This window comes from Manis javanica, chromosome 1, assembly GCF_040802235.1.
Source record: "Manis javanica isolate MJ-LG chromosome 1, MJ_LKY, whole genome shotgun sequence".
Taxonomy (NCBI): Eukaryota; Metazoa; Chordata; class Mammalia; order Pholidota; family Manidae; genus Manis; species Manis javanica.
In genome coordinates this window covers 69,852,158-69,873,431 of record NC_133156.1, presented here as the reverse complement: position 1 = coordinate 69,873,431, position 21,274 = coordinate 69,852,158, and the positions used below count along the sequence as shown (strand labels likewise).

Below are 21,274 nucleotides of genomic sequence, written 5' to 3'. Positions count from 1 at the left end.
AAAAGAAACAATGAAGGGAGTGAAAATTAGATGGGAGAAAATACTTGCAAATCATGTATCTGATAAAGACCTGATATCCAGAATATATAAAAAACTCCAACTCAACAATAACAAATACAGTTTTAAAATAGGCAAAGGACTTGAATATTTTTCCACAGAAGATATATAAATGCCCAACAAGTATATGAGGACATGCAAAACATCACTAATCATGAGGGAAATGAAAATTAAAACCACAATGAGGTATCACCTTATACCTGTTAGGATGGTTCTGGAAGAGGAGAGAGGAGGAGACAAGAAGGGAGGGGAGGAGAGGAAAGAAAAGATCTGGTGTTGGCAAGGACCTTGAGAAATAGTGAGAGTTTAAATAATACACCACTAAAGAAACAGTATAGAAGTTCCTTAAAAATACTAAAAATAGAATTGCCATATGATCTAGCAACCCCATTTCTGGGTCTGTATTCAAAAGAATTGAAACAGAATTTCAAAGAGATATTTACTCATCCATGTTAACTGCAGCATTATTCACAATAGCTAATAGGTGGATGTAACCTAAATGTCCATCAACAGAAGAATGTATAAAGAAAATGGTACATATGTACATTGGAATATTATGTAGCTTTTAAAAAGGAAATACTGTCATATACTACAACATGGAGGAACTTTGAGGACATTATGCTAAGCAAAATAACCCACTCACAAAAAGACAAATACTGCATGATTCTACTTCATATATGTGAATAAAGTACTAAAACTCTTAGAAACAGAAAGCAGAATGGTGGTTGCAAGGGACTAAGAAGAAGGGGAAAAGGGGAGTTGTGCAATGGATATATAGTTTCAGTTTTGCCAGATAAAAACTTCTAGAGATCTAATGCACAACAATGTGCCTTCAGTTAACACTACTGTACTGTATACACTTAAAAGTGGTTAAGATGGCAAATTGTATGTGTTTTTTTACCATAATTTTTTAAAAGCTATATGCAGAATTAAAAAGATTTCATTATAAGCAGTGTTTTAAAAATTATCAAGCAATAAAGATAATGTATATTTTAGATGTATTTATATATACATGCATATATCAGCCACATTAAATATTTTCTAAAAATATGGTTATTATAAATAAAATATATTTATAAGCTATAGTAGTTATCCAATAGATATCTTATACAATTAAAAAAAAGAGTACCTTTTCTCAAAAGTACTATTCTCAGAAGCCTTAATTAGGGGTGCTCCTATTGCATACCCCAAAGAATATCCGATTATTACTGAAGCTTCCACGAAGCCTATAAAATGAAAAGAGAACATTGAACAACTATATAAGCCAGCTTTGTCATAAGACAAAAAAAAATGGATTTCTGCTGAAAGTTTCTAACATACTTAATCAAGGTTCTCCAGAAACACAGGACCAATAGGATATTAAGAGAGAGATTTTAAGGAATTGGCTCATACAAGCATAGGGCCTGGTAAGTCCAAATTCATAGGGCTGGCTGTCAGGCTGAGAATCCAGGGAAGAGTTAATGTTGCTGGAAAAACTCAGGCAAAGTTTCTGTGTAGCAATCTGGAGACAGAATTGCTTCTTTGGGAAACCTCAATTTTTACTCTGAAAGGCTCCATCTGATTAAATGAGGCTTACCCACATTGCAGAGGGTAATTGCTTTAATCAAAGTCTACTGATTATAAGTGTTAGTCACACCTAAAAAATATCACAGAAACATCTAGACTGGTGTGTGACCGAACAACTGGATGCCATAACCTAGCCAAGCCAAGCTAACAATACAATTAACCATCACACATACTATACAATGCTTGTATTAAAGAAACTCAGATAATACTTATACAATTCACGGTGCTTTATTTAACCTATTTATTTAATGTAAATAAGTAATTTACATTTAATATAAACATAAATTCAATATACCTTATTTTACTTTAATTTATGGCACTAAAATAAAATGATACTTTAACATAATCATGACCTTTGCATCCTTCACCTTGGCTGCTGGGTGGCAGGAGATGGCAATAAAGTAAACTTTCTCTCTGTAACATGTAGACATGTACTTTAATGCTATTCAGTAGAACCAAAAGTAAAACACCCTTAGCCAACACTAATAAATCACTACAATTTTTTTTTCTAAAATCAAACATAAATGCGAATATCATCTATTGTAGTTCAGTGACATAACTTTCCTTACCTATGGTGGAAAATGATTATTTTGTTGCAACATGCTATTTTGCAGTCACCTTCACCATAGGCATATAAACACAACTTTAAATTTCTTTACAAAAATATAGTTTTGGGGGCTGAGGGGATAAGTGAAAAAGGTAAGGGGGGAAAAAGAAAATAGGATGTTTGATATCTTGATCTGGGCTATGGCACATGGGTGTATATATGTCAAAATTCATTAACCTGTACACAGAGATTTGAGAATTTAAAAAAATGTAGTTAGATAACCCTGTACAAACAGGTGATCTACCAGGACCAGAAGCTACTGCAATATGAGGAAGTCAGATTATTCTGATACACCCCAGGGTTCCTTATTGTAGGATACAATAGCACAAAACACTGCAGTACAGGACACTACTCTGTAGTCGATTAAATAACATATCACTTCTCTCCATGATAAAATGAACAAGATTATGTTTTCAAACAATCAGAGCTCCCCAAAAAGATTGAGTTAATGTGTGTAAAGAGCTTAGTGCAATCAACACCACACTGACTCTAGTACTGAGAAGGCATAAAATAATGTTTCTATCCCCTTATGAACATCATGGCAGCAACTCTCCACCTATATCCCCAAGTTTAATTGTACAATTACTCAAGCAATTCAACCTAATAATTTGAGATTTTTCCTAGAGAAATGAACTGTATGTAGCCTATATAGTTTTACATAACTAATATATATGAAAAGAGTATAATTTTTACTACTTAAGAAAATATGTATTTTTCCTTTTGATCTTTACTTTTCAGTGACCTTCAGATGACTTGTCTACAATTCCAAATTTCAAGCAGCTGCTCAATGTGGTTTTAGTTAAGCATACCAGTTATCATTTATTACAATGTTACTGTAAGGACCAATAATTAGCGCCGATAACTTGTGTTATCAGTTCAGATACTTACACCAAAATATAGAAGCTCAATAAGAGTTCAAAATGGGCCAATCACATTAGAGTGGAAAAAAAAAACTTGCCTAGATAAATACCAGCTGAATGGGTGGCAACACTGTTATCAAGAAAAGCCACTCCAAGGATATAAAGAGGAATTGCTGCTATTCCCTGCACAGTCTGCCCAAGGATGAAGAAAGGTACATATTTTGATTCGAGTGATGATTTCTTGCAAGGTATGACAATCTTCTTTTCTTGGCAAATATCTTTTGAAAAGATAATTATATTTTTGTTAAATAAGTCAAAGGTAAACATGCAACAGATATATAGCACTTTTTTGAAATATTTCACCCTTCATAAGCTATTTCCACCTTTAAGCTTTTTCTTTTAGTTAACCTTTCATTTACATTGAATGGAGTAGTTCTACAATCAACCATCATGTTCTCAGAAAAATGCAATGATAAAAGAAAATATGTCGGAAACTGGAAAAGATGCACAAATTAAAAAACCAAACATAAATGTGTATGCATGGTTATATGTATATACACACTTAAGTGTACAGAAGTATAGGTACATATACACAGACACATAGCACATATGCACACATACTCCTAAATTTGGCATCTGGTACCCCTGACTTTTGGCCCCAGGATAAAAGTATTTCTAATGTTCTAGATTATCTGAATCATTAAAGACTACCTTCTGAAGTTAGTTCTATAGCCACTTTTTCAGCAATCTTCACATCAACTTTCTGTCATTCTGACTAAATAATTTCCCATTTTAGACTCACTAACTTGTAGAACAGAGGTTCATAAGGACAAGGCTTTATTATACAATCAGAGCTTCTGTTAGTCATTATATGGTAACCCACTAGACTTTAAATTCCATTAAGTGACACTCTATTTCTTGTGCTTTTATTTATTCACATGGTTATAGAACTACAGTAAATAAATGTTTGTTACAATTGCATTTGTTATTAGATTGGTGGATCCAGGCAATGCTATTAGATAATTCTGATTGTGCCCATCTTCATTAGAATTTAATAAATGCTCTTAACTTTTTAGGTGGAAAACTAGTTAAAGTGTAGACTGCAAAATAGTACACTACTGGAAATTTCCAGCTGGTGTAATATCCATGTGAATTATATTTGACTCCATGTCAGATGGGAGGAGGTCTGTAGACTTGTAATCAAAATATTGATGATTCATTTTTACATAAACATATTAACTTGTGATGGTATTAGGATCAATGTGGTATTTCCCATGTGAAATGCCTCTTAGTCCCTTGAACTTCTCTTCCATGTACTTGTTCTCCACTTACATTAGCTACTCATTTTAAACTTAAAAAAAATTACAAACCTTCCTTAATTGCATTTTTAAGCATCCTACACTCAAACCATCCCTATCTTTCCAGTTCACTTCTTCCAGTAACGCTATTCCAATAATCCTCAAAACCCACTAGAACCTATATTCCATTGATCTTGCTCCTTTCACTATCTCAGTAACTCACTTAGGTGCTTAGTTCTCTAATTATTATCTTAACACTTTTAAATCCCTTGCTGTCTTTCATATTGTTCAATCCTTTGGCAAAATTGCAACCTTAGTCAAATGAACTCTTCTTCCGTACTCTACACCTACTCTACACCTACACTTTTAAAGCTGCATGTAGCTGGAAAGAAACAGTACCACCCAATTCTCACTTTGAATTCATGATCACTGAACTCAAGGAGGTCATCCACCCTTCTAGTAATCAGATGCATCCCTAGTCTACTACTCCTCCTTCTCCTAGTAAATTCAACTTTTGTGTCTCCCTTCTCCTAGGGATCATAGTCCTGAGATAACCTGCTGTCCAATATCTGAAAACAAATGTTTTCTACCAATAGAAGTGTCCTTTTTCACATAAAAAAGAAATCCTTTGTTTGAACTATAATTTCAAGGAGGAAGCAGTCAGTACTAAAAACTGGTGATAGTTCAAGAAATATGACAAAGAGTTTTAATTATATTGAATAACCTGAATTATGTTGGTGCCTTGGTAAAAATAATTCCGTTGCAGTGTTCTGGGTGGAGGCCTTGTTAAAGTGGGTTGATGAAAAATAGTAGGTAAAGCCAAGAAGCGTGGACAATTCCTCCAAAAAATTTGTCATTGAAAATAAGGAGGGTGTGCAAAGTGATAAAAAAAAAAAAAAGACAACTGTGAATCATCTATTGTTTTTGTTGTTTAAGAATGGGAAGAACTGAAGCACATTTAAGTGCCAGTGAGTGGACAACAATAAAGAGGGAGCATTTGCGGAAGGAGGAGAGACATCACCAATGGAATAATGTCCCCAAGAAGGCAGGAGAGCATAGGATGTTTAGTGGGGGGACACCCTTTTAATAGAAATGAAAGAAGGAACATCAACATGAAACTATAGGGGGAGTTGGTTTCTATAGTAAGAAGTTAAGCTGTTTTCTCTGACGGTATGCATTTCCCATGCAACACAGAAGATAAGAGTTAGGTGAGGTACTACAGACTGAATGTTTCTATCCCCACAAAATTCATATGTTGAAACGCTAATCCCCAGTGTGATGGTATGTGGAGATGGGGCATCTGGGAGGTAATTAGGTCATGAAGGTGGAGCCCCCATGAACGGGAATAGTGCCCTTATAAGAACAGACACAAGAGAACCTGCTCTCTCTTAACTTTATGAGGACACAACAAGGAAAGGGGCTCTCACCAGGAAACACACTGGCCAGCAACTGGATCTTGGAGTCCCAGCATCCAGAGCTGTGAGAAATAAATTTCTGTTATTTAAGCCATATGGCCTGATACTTTTTATACAGTAGCCCAAAGTCTAAAATCCGTGTTGTTAACTATAGAAGAGAAAGTGAGTGGATTTAAATGTCAGAGGAATGGATCCATTTGAGAGAACAACTGTGGACAGTAACCAGTTCATTGTAGGACCATGATGTCTGCTTGTGCAATTTTTCCCTAAAACATCCAGCAGCAGCCCAGGTATAGATAAAGGAAAGATGTACAATTGTATCAAAAGTTTTCCAGGCCAGGAATAAGACAGGACAATAAGACAGGGAGTTTAGGATAATGATTAGAATATGTGTAAAATAATCTTAACATTTCATGTTAAGGAACATAAAATAAGCTACAAATGAAAGGAAGTAACAATAAGGAGAATCTGATAAAAGGAGAATGTAGATGTCAACAGATTAAAGGTTCCAAGGAAGGAAAATAACTAGAAACTAAAGATCAAAAACTAAGATATCTAGAAACTGAAGATCGGAGTGTAATACAAGTGTTTCCGTGAACTAGTGGAGGAAATTTCATTTAACTTCTCAAGGATTTGGTAGAGTATGCTATCTACATATTAGTTGAGTATAGGGACTGCAAATCAATTGTCATGAGTATGGAAAATACCCTGTGATGGGACAGGGAAGCAGAGAAAGGGAGGGGGAAATGGTGATAAATGACCAGTTCCAAGGGGGTTCACACCACTCGTGAGGGAAGATGATGAGCACAGCGGCTGACCAGGGAGGACAGAAAGAGAGCAGAATAGGAGAGAGATCCAGAAAAGAACAATAACAAAAAAATTTAAAAACTATATATATATATATTTATATATTTATTTATATTTTTATATATTATATTTATATATATAATATATTTATTATATATATAATATATATTATATATATAATATAATTATATATATTATATTTATATATATATATTAGAGGAGAAAATTAGTTATGTAAGAACTAAACTTTTAATAAAATACATGAAATATATCTGCCTAAATAGATGTCTGAAATGATCACTTTACTGCAAAGACTCAACTTTGTGTCTGCTTCTCTAATACCAAGGGGAGGTCACTCAGTAAATACACTGAACAGGTGTTGTTAGATAAGTTGCATGCTCCTAATCACAAGAAGAAAATAAAATGTGTAGAATCTAAATGATATAAAGAAGACAAAGGAAGAAAGACTGTACTGTTCCTACCCCCATGATTCCTACGAAGGACTGCTCGAGCAGCATTTTTAGTATTCCAAGCAGTGCTTCCTAACCTTTCACTCTTTCTGACCAGAAAGGGTTAAGGGAAGAATAGCATGAAGTGTTTTTCTATCCCTTCTTGCCGTAAGTCACCTTCTATTCAATCAGTTGCCCATTCTATAAATACAATAAATATATTAAACATATTTCACAAGTTAAGAAATATTTAGCCCACATATATATCTACAAATAGAGTACATTGTAAGTATATATGCATACCGTATAATTCATCTATTAAAATATTAACATATATAACACTAAAATATTAATATATAAATTGTACTTAATATGAACTATTTTTATTTATATTATAAAGAGACATTATAAACATGTCCATATATGTATACACACACATAGAAGTATCTTCATGACTTTTTCCACCATGTCTTGCTTAAGCCCTGGTTAAAGTTGCCAAAATGGATAAATACATTCCAACACTTTATCAGCCTATACACAAAATGAAAGTACCTGACACAATAGCTTCAGGAATAGTGTCATGAAACTTCAAGTAGCCTTTATCTCCTGGGAATAGCATAAAGATTGTGGAATAAATTGAAAAAAATTAACGAAGTGCAGAAGCCACCAATATTTTTTAGATTCCAAGTCCTACATGTCAAAGGGCAGTCCCCATTAAAATGGCAGGAGTAGCTGGAAACAGTATGGCCTTTCTTTTTATGTATGTAAATTTGTCTATGATTGTTTTTGTGCTTGTTTGCATGTGTGTTGAGGTCAAAATAAAAGGATTAATTAAAGCATATTATGGAAGACATAAGGAATTACCAGAGTTCTCAAGAGACTTATTATATGAAAATTAATGAAAGAACAACTTCACAAAGTAATTCAAAATATTCTTTCTTCTTCTTAGGCCCATTTCTTACATGAAAGGATACATATGAAAAGATGAGAGAATGGTGTGTAGGTTTCTAGCTGAATTAATAATTAATTAGCTTAATAAACTTGGTCATGTAAATAGATACAGATGGATGGATATACAGACAAATGTCACAGTCTATTTTAAATTCTAAGAGCCAGTGGTTTAAATGAATAATGATTTGATGTATGACAGTATCTTTTATAGTCTTACCTTCAATTTGTACATTCATTTGGTTATTTCCACCACTAAAGTATGGAAAAGCACATAAGAGTGATCCAAATCCTATTAAAAAGGAGGAAACTGTAATCCATCTTGGTATGTTTCCTCTCCCTCCATAGTATGATATAAACACTACTATCAGGCAAGATGAAATATCGTAAGTCAATGACAATGCATAACTCTCAGTGGTTTTCAGATTATTTTCCTTCTGAAAAGTGTCAATGCTCAGATCTACAAGGGCAAACACAATACCTAAGTGTAAAAACAAGGAAAAAAAGAATATGCATTTTAAGAGACAAAATAGATCACCATTATAATCACTGCAAAGCAAAACTTAATTTACATTGATTTAAATTTATATTATTCTGAATGTTTAAGATCTAGAAGCACATGACTCCTTTTCTAAAACAGTAATAGGACTTAATTTCAATGAAATATTTGTTAATTGAATTTTTGTAGCTATTTTTAAACTACATGAGTAATTTATTAAATAATACCGATCTTTTGAATCTCAATAGTGATCTTTACATTAATGTATATTTCAATTCTGAAAAATGAATAAATAACAATCCAGTGAATATTTATCTACAATCCAGAGTAGAAAATAAAACATCATCAAAATAATTGAAACCCAACATGTACTCCCCAAACACATTCTTCCTCCTCCCTCCATAACCCATATCCTATATTTGAGGTTTACCATTTCTGAGTCTTTTAAAAGACACTTTTTGACAATGTATACATTCTTAAACAGTATAAAATATTGTTTGCCATGTTCTTGAACATTAAATAAATTGTACCAGAAATGAGCATTTCTACTTTCAGCATTGACTAGGAAAAAATAATCATGCTAATGTTTGAAACAAAAAGAACTGACATAGGGGTTGATTACAAAAGTAATACATTTATTAGAATGAAAAGAGGAAATAGGTACTAATGAAAGCTTGTGGTACCTATGCCACTGGGGTTGCTGGAGCATGAGCTGCTGCCCCTTCTGGAACTGCAGTCACCACTGCTTTTGCAGGAAGCTGGGACCCATGCTCCTGCTGATGCTCTGCGAGCTGGCTCAAAGTCACCTGCTGCTTCTGTCTCTCTTGCAGGCGCAGAGCCCGAGCGCTTGAGCAGTGTGCTGCTGAGTCACCCACTGTCGTTGCTGACGGAGCTGCACTGATTCATGGGCATATATCCTGGAGCCTTACCCAGCCTTGCTGCTGCACCCAAAAACATCAGCAGAAACAGAGAGCAAAAAGAGCCTTTCCTGGGCCCGCTTTTCAAATCTACTGCCCCAGCCTCTCACCGATGACATGTAAGTGGAAGCCAGCTGGAAAGGAAGTCTGGGAAATGAAGTTTACAAGCCGTCAGTCCCCTTTGCAGACAGGAATAACCCCAGGAGTGGAACAACGGAGTTCATGGCCAACAAATAACTTGCAGAACTCACCCTTTACCCTATGCAGGCTACATTTTCACCCTTCTCACACTTAAATTTCCATACCAAAGTAACAACATCATCATGCTTCTGCCTAACATTTTTTTTTCCTTCATTAATGTACAATTACATGAACATTATGGTTACTAGACTCCCCTTATTATCAAGTCCCCATCACATACCCCATTACAGTCACTGTCCATCAGCATAGTAAGATTTCTGCCTAACATTTTGCAAACATCATTTTTACAAAGATATTCTCACTCTTTCCCAAAAAAGGGGGACACTTAGTGCAGTCACCATATCCATCTCAAGGTAATGTTAATCCTAGTTCAGTCACAAACCTGAATGGATTTTAACATGAAAACTAAATTGCAAAGGTATAAATGGTTAAAAATATATAAGCAAATAATTAAACATATCATAGAACTAAATAAATTTCTGAGGGAACTATATGGCAAAATAAATCATAAATCAGACTTGGAGCAACAACAGTTTAACAGACTAAGAACAGCAGGAAATAAGATAGAAAAGCTTTGCTGTTTCCAAGAAAATAATTCTTCAACTTTAATTTTAGATGATGCCAAAGAGGATAATGGTGAAGGCAAGAAATGTCCTGTGAGTAACTGTATGCATCTCTGGGGTTGGAGTATTAATTCCCCTTCTTGGAATATTCTGTAACTAGGTGGCAGAACTGTAAAGTTCTGTCCCACAATATTCATTTATCAAATAGTAAGGAAATGAGGAATATAAAAAATTGGAATATGCATACATATACAATACAAACGTGTTTATGCACAAAATAAACAAATTAAAGAGAAATGCATCATTGCTGCTGTTTTTATTCCTCTAACAGTTATGAGACCACAGTTGATCATTATAACTTCCTTCATCCACTATGCACCCCTCTTCTACCTCTTAATCTTGGATAACATACATATGTTGCTATTGCAAAGCATATGCCTCACCCTACAGGACACTACCCTCAATTTTTTTTATTGTTATCTCTTAGCTGGGGTCTTACCTATGCCTTCAATAGGTCATTATGATTATCTGTAAGACCAAGAGTTCCTGGTTATTGAGATAGGTGGTAAGATCAGTGAATTCCATGAACATAAACTTCCAGATATACTTCTTTTGCTGTAAAATGAGGTTTTTTTTTAGGAAAAGCAAAGTGATAATGAATAATATGATCATGATAGTGTGGAAGGCATGCATTTAGACCAATTACAGTCATTCTGGCAGAACCATGGTGATAAAAGAAGGTCCCATATCCAAAATAATTACCTATTTTAGTGAGAAGAAATTATTACCCACTCCATAATAGAAGCAAACAATGTAATCAATCTGCCTCCAGGTAGCTGATTGGTTTCAGTAAGGAGTCATTTCCTAGACTGTTGATTTTACCTACAAGTGCAAGTCAGGCACTCAGAAGTGCAATGGCCAGATCAGCTCTGGAGAAAATAAATGCATGCATTCTGCTCTTGGGTAACCTCCATCGTTGATGTAATTGTCACTATCAACATGAGCCAGTTGAACAAGACATGCAATGGCAGGGGAAAGAGGCTGGCTAATATTCATAGGATGGTTATCTACCTCATTATTTAGAGTTTCCTCAGCCATGGATTTCTCTTAATGAACATTCACATAAGATAATTGCCCATTCTGAGAGACATACCACTTACCCAGCTCCTCTAGGCACCAAACTGTCAAACCATTAGACAATGACAGCATGGTATCAAGGCAATACGGACAATCAGTTGTACTGCTCAACATTCTGCCCGCTGGGAGGATTTCCTTTTCCTCTGTTTTTTAAGGCCTTCCATGAGTGGAGCTATAATGCTTCCAAAACATACTTCCACCTTCCAAAGACCACAGGCTCATCAAAGATTATGTTTCTTGTCTTAGTAGTGGGGTGGTATAAATGATGAAACTTTTCCTCCATTTTAGAAAAGGTAGCCCTGTACTCTGTACTCCACACCAATTGGTCCCTAGAGACATTTCTGAAGTGGCAGGAAAAATTTTGGTGTCTGTAATTTCCCAGGACAGATTTAATGTTAGTCATTCTGGGAAGGCTGGGATCTAATTCTAATTCTGAGTCTGACAGCAGAAAGGGACAATGAGGTGGGTCATGAGAACAATCAGTATTCCCTTAACTCAGGTGGGGTAAATTCAATAACTTCCAGCAAGCAATCATTTTTCTTCAGACATAAGAGGAATAGTTGCTCCTACTGGGAAAGGAGGTTCAGAGTTTGGAGGTTTATGGTTCTCAAATTCACTGGATTCCAGCCAAATGCCTTTATTCCAATTCTCAGTGTTCTACTCCTCTCCAATTAATGCCCCAACTCTCAAACACAAGTGAGCTGGTGAATCTGTGAATTCAACTTATGTTGTATTTCTACCACCACAAATAAGGGTTTTTTCTGTTCAAAATATGAAGTATGTGGCTAAAAGTGATGAGATTCTCACAGAACTATCAGAGAAACTAACATATTTTCTAATCATGCTCTAAACTTCTCATTTTCTTTCTGTAAACTTCCCAGTTGAATCAGAAGCAGTTAGTCAACCCCAGATCTTTCTAGATAGAATTTTCACTGGAGGAGTCAACTGCAGAAAGCTGTTTATCTCTCAGTCTTGCCTTCAATAAAAACTTTATCCCAGGCAACATTTTTAATAACTCGTTACTACATGTCATGAATTTGCAGTGTACCAGTTTTACACAAGCACAAATATTGCTGTTTTCATTGCTTTCAAGCTCAATCAGGTCAGGTAACCAATTCCAGATTCCCATCTTTGAGTATGTGTTTGTTTCTCAGTTCAACACTTGGTATGGAGTGCTATATAAAAAATCATATGATTTCTGTAATTTATAGAAAAGTCACTTTTATTACACTGTGAAGCTAAAAGTTTAGTCAAAAACTTTCAAACATCTATAAATTAAAAAAGGAGTATTGTTCTTCATGCACACTTACATACTTTAACCCATTTCTTAGCCATACTTATGTCTAATAGAATATTATTTATATTTTTTGAAGAATAAATTTTTAATATTATCTTATTTCTAACTGTTCTCATGAAATTAGCTACAATTCATCAAAGTTGCTTCTTATGGTTTTGTAATAAAGGGTTAACTGATCAAATCTTGGTTGCTCAAAAAAAGACTGTCTTCAAAATTGGCCTTTGGTTGGCTCCTGGGAGATGACTCTGAGGCCTTGGAATATTCTGCCTGTCAAGAGTGCTTTTATATGCCTGAGGCCTTGGGCCACACAGTACCAGCTTGATCAGACAGCTTATACTAACAAGGTGGTTTAAGGTGAAGGAACACCCACTGTTGTATGCCTGAGGCCTTGGGCCATGCTGTGTTAATTTGAACACTTTTTTTGTTGTGTGTTGTTGGTTGAGGTGGGGTAATAGAGTTTGAGTAACTGAGGTTCAGTCACACACTGCATGCTTATATGACTGATTCCCCCAAAAATACCCTGGACACTAAGGCTTATGAGAGCTTCCTTGGTTGGTAGCTTTTAGCATATGCTATCACACGTTGTTGCTGAAAGAATTAAGTGTGTCCACATGAGTCCACTAGAAAGGATATGTGGAAGCTTGGGCCTGGTTTCCTCTGACCTTGTCCTATCTGTCTTTTCCCTATGCTGATCTTAATCTGTATCCCTTCACTATAATAAGATATAACCATGAGTTTAACATCTTTCTATGAATTCCAAATCCTTACAGTGAATCATTTAGCCTGAGTGAGGTCTTTGGGACCTCCAACATAATAGTTAATAAATGTTAAGTTGTTAAGGCCTCCAAGTGACCCTTCTCTACAGATCATGGTATCTTTTAATTGAGAAAACACTCTCTACAAATGCATATCTAGTAGCTCAAAGAAAACACTATGATATAAAGACTGTTTTCAGTTCTACTTTTGTGCTGAGATATTTCAGCCAAAATGCATGCATACCTCATTTTATTGCACTTACTTTATTGTGCTTTGCAGATACTGCATTTTTTACAAACTGAAGGTTTATGGCAACCCTGCATCAAGCAAGACTATCCACATCCTTTTCCAATAGCATTTGCTCACTTCATTTTGGTAATTCTCACAATATTTCAAATATTTTCATTGTTATTTTTCTTGTTATGGTGACCTGTGGCCAGTGATCTTTGGTGTTACTGCTATAATTATTTTGTGGCACCACAAACTGTGTCCATGTAAGATGGTTAACTTAATCAATAAATGTTGTGTGCGTTCTGACGGCTCCACCCACCAGCCATTCTCTAGTCTCTCTCCCTCTGCTTGGTTCTCCCTATTCCCAGAGTCACAACAATAGTGAAATTAGGCCAATTAACAAACTTACAGTGGTTTCTAAGTGCTCAGGTGAGAGGAATAGTTACACATCTCTCACTCTGAATCAAAATCTGGAAATGATTAAGCTCAATGAGAAAGGCATATTGAAAACAGACTAGCCAACAGATAGGCCTCTTGTGCCAGTTGTGAATACAAAGGAAAAGTTCTTGAGGAATTTTAGAGAATTAAAAGCACCATTTCAGTGAACATACCAATGATAAGAAAGCAAAACAACCATATTGCTGATACAGAGAAAATTTTGGTGGTCTGGAAATATTCCTTCAAGCCAAAGCCTAATCCAGAGCAAGTCCATAACTCTTTTCAATTCTATGAAGACTGAGAGAGGTGAGGAAGCTGCAGGAAAAAGTATGAAGCTAGCAGAAGTTGGTTCATGAGGTTTAAGAAAAGAATTAATGCTGTCTTCATGTCTACACATGAACCATCCATTCCACAGCCATGCACCAAGGTTTATTTCAACTTCTAAGTCTCATTATTTAAAATATACATTTCATAAGGCTATAACTGCCAAAAACAGTGAATCCTTAATGGATCTAGGCAAAATAAACTGAAAACCTTCTGAAGGTTTCTGAAAAGGATTCGCCATCATAGATGCCATTAAGAACATTTTGTGATTTTTCAAAAGAGGTAATATCAACATTAACGAAAGTTTGGAATAAATTGATTCCAACCCTCATGGGTGACCTTGAGGGGTTCAGGACATCACTGGAGCAAGTAACTGGAGATGTGGTGGAAACAGCAAGAGGACTAGAATTAGAAATGGAGCCTGAATGGCTGCAATCTTATGATAAAGCTTTAACAGATGAGGAGGTGCTTCTTATGGATGAGCAAAGTGGCTTCTTCAGATGGAATCTACTCCTGCTAAAGATTCCTGTTGAAATGATAACAAAGGATTTAGGATACTACATAAACCTAAAGAAGTTCTACTGTGGGCAAAATGCTATCAAAGAACATCAAACAGCATGTTAAAGAGAAATTATTCATAAAAGGAAAAATCAATTAATGCAGCAAACTTCACTGTTGCTTTAAGAAATTGCCACAGCCACCGTAACCTTCAGCAACTACCACCCTCATTAGTCAGCAGCCGTCACCACTGAGGCAAGACCCTCCACCAGCAAAAAGATGGTGACTTCCTGAAAGCTAAGATGATGGTCAGCATCTTTGAGCAATAAAATATTTTCTAATTAAAGCATGTACATTGAGTTTTTGGATATAGTGTTATTGTACACTTAATAGACTACAGTATAGGGTAAACATAAATTTTATATGCACAAGGAAACCAAGAAATACATGTGACTCACTTTATTGTGATTCTTGCTTTACTGCAGTGGCCTGGAACTGAACTCTAAGTATCTCCAAGGAATGCCTGTATTCCAGAGAATCTTCCTTTGACAAATACTTCATAAGACAAAATTCCTCAAATAAGCTGTTTCTACTTATGTTTGTTTTGATGTTTTACCACATTTAAATGAGCAAAGCCATAGGCCTCCTTAATTTCATTTCAATATATGAAAATGAATCAGTGTAATTCACTATATTAATAAAAGACAAAATACATGAACAACAAAATACAGAAAAAGCATTGACAAAATGAAACACACTTTCATCATAAAAACACTCACTGAATTAGGAATAGAAGACAACTTCCTCAAATTGATTAAGGACACATATGAAAACTCTATAGCATACTCAAAATGTTAATCATAGAGTTATTATATGATCCAGCAGTTTCACTTCTAGATATAAATCCCAGATAAATTAAAATATATGTCCATACAAAAACATATATACAGTTACAGTTCCGCATATAAGAAGCTAGTAAGTCGCTACTGTGTCCTAACAAGAAACGAACTGAACAGACTGAAAAATTAAAAATTCTTTTGGACACATGAGGTGGGAAGACACAACAAACTTGGCAAGATTTTGCAGTCAAATATCACTATCACTCATCAACCCTTACATTTAAATCTTGTGTTTTATTTCCAGAATATCAGCACTACAGTTAAAAGAAATAAGAGATTATTTTAGGGTTTTGACAAGAGCTTTTGAATTCTCAGACCATGACTTCAGCTGAGAGTTAACCGACCTAAGATTGTCATTTTCTATCCTTAAGTGATTAAGAGCACCTAAAAGATTCCATCCAACATCAGAGTCCTTAAAGTGACCGACTACCAGAAGGTAAAGTGCAGCAGCCACTGAGGCTTAAAAGGTACAGGCTTCAACTGACACTCTATCCCCGTCAAGCACAAGTAACAGCCTGGTTAGTTACGATGCCAAGAATTACTATCTATCTTCCCACTAGCGAAGAGCTCAGCACTTCATTTAAGACTAAAGGCATCATAAAATCAATCCTAAAATCTCATCTTTATGGGTATATCTTCTGGAACTACTCTTGATACCAATTCCGTCCATAACAGCTTAGATCCAAGCAGGAGAGAGAAGCCACACAGTAATTTGAACAATGAAGGTTTAATATAAAGAATTATTTATGATAACAGGACATCAGCTAGTAAGAAGTAAAGAGAATGCTAATGTATATAGAAACACCCAATATAAGTAGCAGTTACTTCCCCCAGGGCTTAGACAGAGCACTCAAGGGCTAAAATACAGACCTTGTTGAAGACGGCATAGTCATAGCTTACTGAATGACCAAGAAATCACCACAGGGCCAAATCAGCAAAGCTCACTGGAAATCTACACTGTGAAACTTTGTTATTCTCCTACCATGAGCTGGGGAAAGCTCTTCCTGGGGGATGCCGGAGGATGCCACTGGCCATTGGGTGCCTCTGTCCACTGTGTACTGCAGGAGGGAGATATTGAAAAATATACAAGCACTGCAAGAGCCTGATGAGACAGAAAGCTATACTTTGCACAAACTGCAGGAGTTTGCCAAGCAAGCACACTGAAACCAACACGTAAAATTTCCTCTGTAATGGCTCACCAATATTGACGTATCTATTGACAAAGTTTAACATTGTGAAAGCTGGCAAAGAAAAATATTTAAAGGACCCAGGCCCATTTTCAAAGAGTAGGTGAAAGGGATGAGCTTGTAACTGAGAAACAGTAAACAGATACTGATATTCGTATAGACCAGTAATAGATTGATAAATTGATTCTGAAAGAGTTTGTGTAAGCACCCAACCTATATAAACACTTACAGAAAAGAGAAGAGAAAGGAACACACTCCAATTAATTTAATGATGCCAGTATTACCTATTTTTAAAGACAGACAAAAACATTCCAAGAAAACTACAGACCAATACTCTCATTTAAAAAAAATTCTTAACAAAACTGGAAAATTTAATCCAGCAATATATAAAAAGATGATAAGTCAGTAATAAGGATTTATCCCAGGAATGCAAAAATGGTTAAATAAATAAAAATTTAAAAATACAATATATAATGTTAATACAGTAGAAAAAAACAATGAGAGTCAATACCAATTCATGATAAAAATTCTCAACCAACTAAAAGTTAAAAGAATCAATCCAAAGACTATAAATGGCATCTATAAAAAAAACTGCACTTAAAATATTTAATTGTGGAAACACTAAACAATTTCTACCTAAAAAGGAGGGGGAAAATGAATGTCTCTTTTCAGGACTTCTATTAAACATTATACTGGAGGTCTTAGCCAGTGCAACAAAGCAAGAAAAAGAATTGAAAATCATATAGATTGGGAAAAAGGAAGTAAAACTGTTCTGATTCACATGACCATGTATGTAAAATATCCTAAAGAATCTACCAAAAGGCTCCTATAACTAATAGGTTAATATGGCAAAGTTTCAGGAGAACTTAAATAAATAAAAAGATATACCAAGGTCAGGTATCACTCAATGTTGTTAAGATGTTAACTTTCTCCAAATCCATAGAATCAAAGAAATCCCAACTGAAATCCCAGTAAGTTTTTTATAGAAATCAGTAAGTTGATTCTAAAAGTAATATGCAAAGGTATCTAGAATAGCCAAAACAACGTTTAAAAGAAATCGAGTCAGAAACATATTTGATTTCAAAACATATAATAAAACCATAGAAGTCAATGTAATATAATATTTGCATAAATACAGATATATTAGGTCAACAGAACAAAATAGAGAAGCTAGAAATAGACTCAGAAAGAGACCAGAATTTCAATAAAAGTGCTAAGGTAATTCAATGGATTCAACTTATTCAAAGTCTTTTCTATAAATCATGCTGGAATAAACGTTTTATATGAAAAAAATGAACTTTGACCCTTTCCATACACACAAAAAAAACTTATTCAAAGTGGGTCAGACATCTAAACATAAGAACTAAACCATAAAACTTGTAGAAGACAACAAAGCAGAAAATCTTCATGACACTGAGTCAGGCAATACCTTCTTTGATAGAAACAAAAAAAACACATAAAAAATAGTGGACTTCATCAAAACTGAACCCATGTTTCATCCAGAAGGCACAGGTAAGAAAATGAAAAAACAAGTCACAGATTTGGGGAGCAGGGCAGGCATAAGGAAACATTAAACATACTCAGGTTGAAGTTTAACATAAAGAAAGACCCATAGACTTTAAGACTTGCATGAACATAATGGAAAAAATGAGAAACTTACAGATTAAAGAACAAGCCTAAAATATGACAACAAATGCAACAAATGTTCCTGGATAGAATTTGGGGCCAAAAAGGAAAAGAGACAATATTGAGATAGTTGGCAACATCTGAGTGGGGCCACCAAGTCATAATTTGATAGAGTTGCACTGATGGTTCTGACTGGGAGGGGATAGGGTGGTTATGGAGGAGACTGTCCTCATTTTGGGAAGATGCACACTGGCGGCACCATGTCTGAAAAAGTCTTTATGTATTTTCAGACATGTGAAAAAACATTTCAGAAAAGGTGAAGCAACAGATGTGGTAAAATGTAAACAATTGGAGAATCTGGGTGAAGGGATGCAGAAATTCTTTGTATTGCCTTTACATCTTTTACCAGGTTTGAAATTATTTCAAAATTGTTAAAAATGTAACAATAAACAATGAATAGATCAATTGATAAATGAAGAGAGATACAACTTTTGTGAATGGAATACACAATATTATACCAAAACTGAGCTAAGGACCTGTATGAAGTCAGTTAATAAGTAGTGGAAATAAAACCATTCACTGTCAACCACTTGTTCAAAAACCTTCAATGGCTCCTCATTATCCACCTAATAAGGAGATTATATTTAATGAGATAATGCCAGCAAAGCACCTTACTCATCACCCAGTACATCAATGGGAAGCAAATGCCTTTTAGTATCCTTTCAAAATTCTCAATCTGGTATTTAAAGACTTTCATAACGTGGTCACAATTTGTCTTTCCTTTTTTTTTATTCATTTATGCATTCAGTACATACTCATGTAGTCTTTTCTTCCTCAGTCACTCTATTAGGTCCCCGGGGACCATGATGAATGAAATAAATATAATAATCCCTTCTGGGTTTTAGGTGAAACCATCATCCAGCCAGATTTGTACCTTATTAAACAAGGCTTTCCTGTATCTATTTATCAAAACACTCATTCACTCACCCATTCCATTCATTCATTTCTTTACTCAATAAACAATCCTTAATTACATCCCCAGCTATCAGAATGCACCTCTTATCAAGACATAATTCAAATTCCTCTTCTTCAAGGAAACTTTTGATGATCTCAGAACAAACAGATGACTATTTGTTACTTTCATATGGCTCTTATCATATATAGCCCTTTTACTGTACTTATTCAGACATAGCAACCTGTGTCTGATGTGTAATAAGGTGGCACAATGACAGGAGTCCAAACCCAAGGTGGGTGACTGCCCGTTCAATCTACCTTGATTGCGGACACCTACTGTCAGGACATTAGAGAATACAGCTGCTCAGGCCGGACCGCCAGGCGGTGACGTCCACACACACCTGTCCCTCCCCAGCCCCCAACCCCAAGACCTCAGACCCTGTGCCTCAGGCTTACCTTGAGAGGTGACCAGGACGCAGTAGAAAAACAGGAAGCAGTGAATGTTGTTAAAACGCTGACAGCCAGGAACGACTACGCAGCCCAAGCCGCAGGGTCCCTCCAATTTTTCATCCAGGTCTCCTGGCTTCTTGGATATGGGGGCTTTGGGGTCAGAGGGGTGTCTTTCCCTTTTTCGTAAACTGCGGAGCTTCGTTAGACTAATCAGAAACGTCCTTATACCCCGGGGCTCTCTCCTGGCCTTCCAGGTCTCCCGGGGCCAGGTGCCCGCAGCAGGCCGGGCCTGCGCGGCCGTGGGCTCCACGTCCCCGATGCCTCGCATGGCCCCTCGGGCCTGCAGAGGCTGCGGTCGCGGCTCCCACCGCGGCGCTGGGCGGCAGGCTTGGCCTGTTGTTTCCAGGAGCGACCAGCCCAAAAGGACCCCGTTCGGCACGTCGGGGAACTAGCGGCCGCCAGGGGCGCCTGCAGTCCGAGCTGCCAGAATGAACGTCTCCCCTCGGGCGGGAGGCAAACGTCCCGGAGCGGGGGTTAACAGCTGCCCTGAGAGAAATTCCACGGCTGTTTCCTTCTTTGCTTCCACGTGGGGAACGGGTTGGGGGGGAGCCGGAGCTACTACACTCTGACCATTACTAACACAAGCAGGGAGCGCCAGAGTAATTCTAATGGAAGTCCAAGTGCTCTAGTACTTAATACTTTCCATTAGGAAGCAGGGAAGGAGAAATGTGCCACCATAGTATGCTGGAACTGCCCCCCAGTTTCCCCAGACTGACTTTATTGTCCTATTTTTTTTAACTGGATGATCTCACTAGAAACACCCGGAAAATTGTTGAGGGAGCAGGACTTGAAAAAGACATTTCTACCAAGTTTGGAGAAACCAGCAAAGATAATAAAACAATGTCCCAATGAATGCTCCTAAGTGAAGTGTTTTACACAGAAATTGTTGTCCTAGAAACTCTATCCCAGCCGAGAACAAAAAGGATTATTTTCCTCCCTAAAGAGGGAATGGGCCTTAGAGCGTGATTTAGTTGCCCAGGTACAAAAATCTTACTGAAAAGAATATAGATGAATAATAGCAGGATATGAAACATGTGTGTTTTTATATGAAAATTCAGCTTCTCATTGGTATTCTTTCCTTAAGCAGAAATGTACATTATTCATGTCACTTATATGGGCCCGGTTACTCTGCAGGAGAAGTCAAACTATAACCTCTCATGGATTAGACCTTGTATCCCAGGAGCAACCCAGCTCTTCAACAAGTTTTTGTGCTGCTAGAAAGTGCTAGGC

At 36.2% G+C, this 21,274-nt stretch overlaps 1 protein-coding gene across 6 annotated transcripts in view; it reads right to left on the bottom strand.

The window, feature by feature from the left end:
* SLCO6A1 (solute carrier organic anion transporter family member 6A1) overlaps nt 1-20,510 on the bottom strand; it is a 91,359-nt gene extending 70,849 nt beyond the window's left edge. For all 6 annotated transcript variants that reach the window (XR_012130076.1, XR_012130075.1, XR_012130077.1 and 3 more), the window contains exons 1-4: nt 19,991-20,510; nt 8,228-8,488; nt 3,189-3,368; nt 1,187-1,283 (exon numbers count right to left, since the gene is read on the bottom strand). Coding sequence is in view for 3 of the 6 variants with exons in the window: in XM_073233467.1 (XP_073089568.1) it covers nt 1,187-1,283; nt 3,189-3,368; nt 8,228-8,488; nt 19,991-20,312 (860 nt within the window). In the remaining 3 variants the exon portion in view is untranslated. The remainder of the gene's footprint in view (nt 1-1,186; nt 1,284-3,188; nt 3,369-8,227; nt 8,489-19,990) is intronic.
* Nucleotides 20,511-21,274: the final 764 nt, after the last annotated feature.